This window comes from Lineus longissimus, chromosome 5 (assembly GCF_910592395.1).
Source record: "Lineus longissimus chromosome 5, tnLinLong1.2, whole genome shotgun sequence".
Classification (NCBI taxonomy): Eukaryota; Metazoa; Nemertea; class Pilidiophora; order Heteronemertea; family Lineidae; genus Lineus; species Lineus longissimus.
In genome coordinates this window covers 13,980,472-13,987,465 of record NC_088312.1, presented here as the reverse complement: position 1 = coordinate 13,987,465, position 6,994 = coordinate 13,980,472, and the positions used below count along the sequence as shown (strand labels likewise).

The window sequence follows — 6,994 nt, the reverse complement described above, 5'->3', positions numbered from 1 at the left end:
AAGTATAGTGTTGGAAAAATGCGAAGAAACTGTCCAGTGGCCTTGCAAATTCCACATCGAAAACGTAATGAGCCTTGAATAGTCTATCAAATGCTTCGACAAAGTTTTTTCCAGCGGCAAATGCCTTATATTCAAAGGCAATGAAATATTGTGACGGCTGGCTCCTTTGACCTATGGCGATGAGCATTGGCTGGGTGAATCGTTTTTGGTCTAATTGGTTCACAATGGATGTAATGTCACTCCCGACCTGAAAATGAAACGAAGTATGTAAAACAGGCATCAACCATCTTGAAATCTAAGATAACTTCTCTCAAGATATGCCACTGGATTTGTGGGTGAACAGTGCAGAATCAGAATATCATATTGGTATATATAATCAATGTTTTTAAAAGTGCAAATCCGAAAATGGCTCTGGTATATTGTCAAGCATATGAGAGGTTGATTCACAATGTTCACTTTGAATGATCACCATTTCATATTGATTGTCTATTACATCGTGAGTACACTTCATTGATAAAAATTAATCAATGCAAATAATACTTACGGGGTAAAACTGAATTATGAATGTCTCCGCATCCTCTCGACTGCAGCTGTCGGCTTTCTTTCTGCATGTACTATTATTTGGTGGCAGTAGTTGCAGAAGGCATAGGAGTGCACAGATGTTTTCTGAAGAAAAACAAACCGGATATTTATTTGCAGTATTAAACTGTTATAAAATATTAATCGAATGATCCAGGAGTATAAATTGATTTGAAGTCCCTAATTCGTTTCGGCAAATAGAAGAACTTAGAGTGTCTTACGAATCTGTTCACACATACATAACAGGACCCCAGTTGTGAGATGCATTTTAAATTCTTTCTGTGTGATTTATCTCTTGGAAAAATCTGTGCATGAAAGTGTGTCATACTTACGGTCGCCATTTTCATATCTTTTCACAATTGCATTCAGGTTGGCCTTCTGCAGTTCTCCTACCAGCCCTAAAATCTTTGCCTGGTAGACTGAGCCCATCTTTGAGATGAATGCATCATTTTTCGCATTATCCTTGTTCATGCAAAGAGGAAAATGCCTGAATTCAATGCACTACGTCAATGTACACAAATGCTTCTGAAATATTATTTCTCATCCATGTTTACTAAAATGAAAAAGGCTCTTTTTGGTGAAGACTAATCAAAACCAAACTTCAAAGAAATCCAACAGTTCACCCTCCAGAGCCCCAAACGACGCGAACATAATATTTACGAATGGACTAAGTCACAATGATTTATAGATTATATTCTTCACAAACATGACAAATCGTAAATTTTCGCGTGGTTGCTTGAAAAAGAGCAATTATGAAGGTGTTTGTTGTTTGTGAGGTTTCCTGCATATTGTGTGAGGGGAAATCCACTGTGCTGTAATATGCATTGTGGGTACTGTTTATTGTATTTGCCATGTAGGCTCGTTACTACTCTCGCAAAAAACACTCACTGACTTGAGCTTTTTGGGCACAACGCATCCAATGAAAAGTATTTGACAGAGCAATGTAAGTTAGATGAGAACTACCCACTTGTTTTGTGAAACTCTGCAATATGTTCACCGTGATATGTTAAGGAATAAATGCTATTATGGCATTTTGCACATTGCACAACCAACCTTGGGCAAAGGGCAGTAGGAATTAAGTGTCTGTTATGATGTAGAAGTGGACCGTGCATTCTCAATGCCTAGATAACGACGACGTAGTACGTGACAAGGAAGAGCACTATGAATATACAATTCACGTGAAATACAATAATTTTTTTATCATTTTCAGGATGACCGCAAGCAAATATTTAAATTCATTGCGAATTTCAAATTTGTAAGTTTACAATAAATCGGATCGTCCAACATGAATGCATGTTTTTGGGGAAATATCAATTCACACAATTCATGGATCTGACTTGTTAACAGGGGTGCGGGATCATTTTTTACAGCTGTTCCATCTTTGGGCGTTGGATGCGATCATAATGGCGTTGTAGCTGTGCATGGGTCCGGACCTGTGAACGCAGGCAGATGTAAGACGTTCCTTCGCCAAAAAGCCGCGTACGTGCTGAAAAACCACCGAATAATGCCCTTTTCTACTGTCTGAGAGTTAAAATAGTAAATGCAAGTTGGGATTTACACAATTTGCAAGTAACTGTCAATGTAAGTTAGATTTGCAATCCTATTATTCGTTATGCAAACTGGAACACGGTGTTGGGCACTGGTATATTACTTTCCATTTACATTTTCAATGCAGGTCTGGAATGATACCCAGCTCGTGTGGAGGAGACAGTCTTATGGCCAGCTTGGGAAACTCTCAATACCAGGCAACCTAATATGGAGACCGGACATTGGAGTGGCAAACAGGTCAGTGCACAAGAAGGTATAGCTTATGTTAATTACATGTAGTACCATTCCGTCACACAATCCATGTTGGCACAGTGTCTGTGTCCTTGTTCGCCTCACTCCAACACCGGGTTGGCCTAGCGTTTGTAAGCAGTCAGGTTTCGAATTACGAAGTATGTATAACCCTCTTTTTTACGATTGCTTTTAAAAATGTTTCCGACTAGTCCTACTATGAAGTATCAAAGGATGATTTACGAGTGTCGCGTAAATAAATTAGCACAGGCCTAATGATTACACAACAGAGCTTTGTACTTCGTGCTTCGTGCTTCGAACTTCGTACTTGGTTCATCAAAAGTGGTTCATCATACAGAATGATGTGGGTCATCCATCAGATAAATTCTATACTAGGTTGCCTAACTTTCTTCTTCTGCGAAAACTCTGGTCTAAGTGCAGCTCCTCTTCTTCAGTATTGACCATAATGCCTTCGACATATCGGCAAACTCGAAAACCCGCCTGGACGTGCATGCCAGTGGATTTGTCCTCTGGACCGAGACCCAAGTAATTTCCACAAGATGTCAGCTGGACATGAGTATGTTACCATTTGACACCCAGCGCTGCCCGATCTATGTGCAATCGTCGACCCAACGGTTTGACGTCTTACAGCTTAATTCGAAAAATCATTCGTTGGTGGAATATGTTGAGAACACCGAATGGGAACTCGGTGGAGTAGAGCAGGAAACTGGTAGGTCCTCACACATTGTAATGTCGAGTACTATACGTAATCCGTCGTGTCGTCAATAATTTTATAATTCAATACATCTGAAAGAACTGTTTGCAAATTCAGGTTTACTCTAGCAGATTGAAATGTCATTAAGTTCGATGAAGTTATTTCTAATGTACATGTAAATATTATTAAAGGAACATTGGCATTATAAAGGGCAATATTACCCAGCTGTCGGTTGCCCAGTCACATCCTATTCTACATAAGTAGTTTCCATCAACAAATTAAATTGCACAAAAAAGGAAAAACCAAAATCTGACTGAACTATTACGCTTTTCTGATGTTGACTCTGATTTGACCCGAGTTAGGTTTCCATGCGTCGACCCATTCCACGTGGAACGATGCACTAGTAAGGCGTTTCCTGGAGCCATGGATCTACCCTGTGATACCTTGATGCTGATATCGATTTTCCGACGTCACGCTGGTGGCGCTTGATTACCCCGCAACTGCGACGATAAATGGAAATGACGTTGCGTCTTACTAGTCGGGTGACGTGAACTTGGATATCGGCGTGCACTCACGTGGCGGGAAAGGTCTTTCGCGCCTGATTTGTGCGTACTAGAAATAACGAATAACGCGTGTTTCTTACTATCTAAGAGCTGAAACAAAATTGGAAAAGCATCAAATTTAAAGAAAACAGTCGATGAAAACGTCTGATGAACCAGAGGAAGAACAAACATGTTGCAACAAAAAGCCGCCTATTCGTTTAAGTTGTTTGAAATGAATTTAAATTTGAATTTAGACTCTATTTTTTGTCAAAGCGCTCCCTGCTATAAAGAATATGTGAGATATACGACCCCCCATATGCAACATACACATGAATCCACCAACTCTCAGTGCCATGGGTTTCCGTAAGAGGCTGTACTGTAGGTTCATCGGCTTGATTTGATAAAGTCCAAAGGTTCTGGTTTGACCAGCAAAGTTGGTCATTCGTGCGCTCAGACCAAAACGGCAGTAAACGACAGTAACAGACTAACTCCACCAAGAATGACAAAAATAGAAGCATGGATAAGTAATACTCTCCTGCTCTCACGGCCTTTGTAAAGATGTACGTCGCACATACAATAAAAATGGGATACGAGTTGTCTCCAAAGCCTAGCTGCACCTTCAGAAACATTCCGGGTGCACCCAAGAGTAGAACCTCGCAGGAACATGCAACAATTTACGGCGTTCATGAACCAGATTGATTGTAGTGACTATAGCAACACCTACACATGTGAAAGAAGCGCGCATCTAAATACAGGGCCGCTTGACGACCATCGCAGTTAAACATAACAGAAACCACTGTTGTGCAACTTTATTTCTGCAAAGAACCTTGCCCTGCTTAATAAAATTTCCGACAAAATCTCTCATCTAAACTCGTCTTCTTAATTCAGGTCTCAAGAGCTATTCGGTCAATATCGGCGATGGAGACAAAACGGTCACAGACACCTACTCCCAGTTAACCATCACAATCACCATAAAGCGTCTGACCAAGTATTACTGGGTGCAGCTGATCGCTCCTTGCCTCTTCATCCCGATCCTCGTGGACATGACCTTCCTTATGCCGGCAGAAGCAGGCGAGAAGATCTCCTTCAGTGTTACGGTGCTGCTGTCGTTCACGGTCTATCAGTTGATGATAGCTGAAGACCTGCCAAAGTCATCGCAGTCTACCCCATTGCTGAGTGAGTACAGGCTATTTTGGTGTCCTGTCTTGACAGAAGCTAAATGACATAGCCAATCACAGGCCATCCTTGTAATTTGCGTGTGTAGGTCAACAAATGACGTTTTTGCCTTTCGCATTCTAAAAGAAAAAAAATACTTCATGAATTAGTATCAAAAGCCAACAATACATAAATATTTCAGTCGTCTTCCTGACCCTGATGATCGGCCTATCCGCATCCGCAGTTATGCTGGCGATATTTGTGCTCACCATCCACCACCAGAATCCAGACAGACCGCTGCCAAACTGGTTTCGGATCTTAGTTTTTGGAGGCCTAGCCAAGGTTACGTGCAAGAGCAAACATGTCAGAGCGAACGGATGGAACACCAAACGAGTTACAGTTCATCCTCGACGGACAAAATAACATCTTTTGCGGATCGGCACACAATGAGGGGGAAAGCAAATCCACTCTCCGCCTATCGACGCTAGACCTATCACTACCTGAAGTTGAACAAGCTAATCATGTAGCGACCCATCATTCGCGAAATGTGCTCGGAACCAACATCGCCAGCAAATGGAGGGAAGACGCTGAACCGTCATCACTGAGGGATAACGGTCCATGTTGGAGATATGCAGCAGAGATAATCGATAGATTTTTTTTCATCATGTACCTGATCGCAACGGTTGTATCTTTTCTCTCCTTCTTGGTTATCATTCCCTCCCTTCAGCAGTAGGGCTGGTCACATCTCGTATCTGTTTGAGTTTTCTGACCGTCACTGCTTAAACATTTACAGATATTGATGCGCGGTGAATAAGGCTTACTGGACTTTGCGCAACGAAACGAAACGAGCGAAATGGGGGAGCGACCATTATGTTTTACCCCGGTACTCTAGCCTGAAAATTTGTTCGGACCTCGATCGAAGAAGGTACGACAAACAATTTATTAATCAAACCCTTATGAGGTTCATTGATTTGAAGTAGAGAGGGTAACGTACATTGTATACACAAATCAAACACACACGCAGTGCTTGCATGCATTGCAGAGAACGACTTTTGAGTGATGACCCACACCCACCCAGGCAGCTGAGACACATGTCTTGTTGGACATGCCTACCGATTTTTACTAAATAAAAGCATAACTTCATCACACTTTTCGGGGTTGAAAATGTACTCACGTAAATTACCAAAATTACATGCCAAATTCGCACATGACCTGTTATTTCTCAAAGCTTGGAAGCTCAAATGTCTGAATGTAATGTATGCGCGTAATGTATACTCTCAGCAAGCGAATAGTTGTGATCGTCGATTTTTGATACGAATCGTTTCCTGTATGGCCGTTACAAGCCGTTGTCTGAATATGATGTGAACCTGTTTACCGTTCAATGCTGCTCCCTGTGACGCTGTACCCGCAAATGTTCAATGAAAAAAATGCTGGATAATGACTTACACGGCTTGTTCGCATCGTAAACATAGTGGTACCCGGGTAAACTGTCTTTGCGTTTGGCCTGATTTTACAACGATTACCCCCCATGTAACCACGATCTAGGATGGAAAGGCTGTGTATTATGAATAGGAAAAGTCACCTAGGGACCGTTGCGTAGAATATTTTTTTGGCGAAATATTGCGCAAAGTCCAGTAAGCCGGTGAATAAGACATTGGCGTATATTTGACCTTGAGCACGCTATTTTTACATGATCTACGAGACAGAGTACTCCTGCATATGATCACGTGTACATTCTTTTATCAACTTCTTTATTTACTGCATGAATAGGGTCGATTTGGAAAAGATATGTTATTCTGGTAGACTGCCACTAATACTGAAGATTGTTAAGCTCTTCTATAAAGTAAAATGAATCTACAGTGTTCTCCAATGTTTGGAGCAGCTGCAAAAATTCCATAGTTCGAAGATTTAATGCAGCCCTTCGAGTAAGAAAAATTCCTTGACCCCGGCTTTTTGAATCGTATGTAATGTCAATTCCCACTCCTGGGTCTTGGTGTGAAATCCTTCAGGTCGGAGTACCTTCACGTGTGACAATACTCCACCGAGGAACTGCATTTGAACTGGAAGAAGAATGACGTTATAAAGCGCGTGTACCGTGCCAACGCCAGAGTTAACATTATGCAAATGTTATGTAATAAAGCCTAGCTCTCATGAGTGGCAAACCTCACTGTCACCATTTAGCAATCAAATATGAATATCGGAGCTAGCAGGCCCCAAGCTGGCCTCC

General features: G+C 41.5%; 1 protein-coding gene across 1 annotated transcript; it reads left to right on the top strand.

The window, feature by feature from the left end:
- The first annotated feature begins 2,348 nt into the window (after positions 1 to 2,348).
- On the top strand, positions 2,349 to 6,533 carry LOC135487537 (neuronal acetylcholine receptor subunit alpha-10-like). Its single transcript, XM_064771315.1, has 4 exons — positions 2,349 to 2,364; positions 2,811 to 3,085; positions 4,501 to 4,788; positions 4,970 to 6,533. Exons 2-4 carry the CDS (start codon positions 2,929 to 2,931, stop codon positions 5,188 to 5,190), a joined length of 666 nt encoding a protein of 221 aa, XP_064627385.1. The 5' UTR covers positions 2,349 to 2,364; positions 2,811 to 2,928; the 3' UTR covers positions 5,191 to 6,533.
- The last annotated feature ends 461 nt before the right edge of the window (positions 6,534 to 6,994 follow it).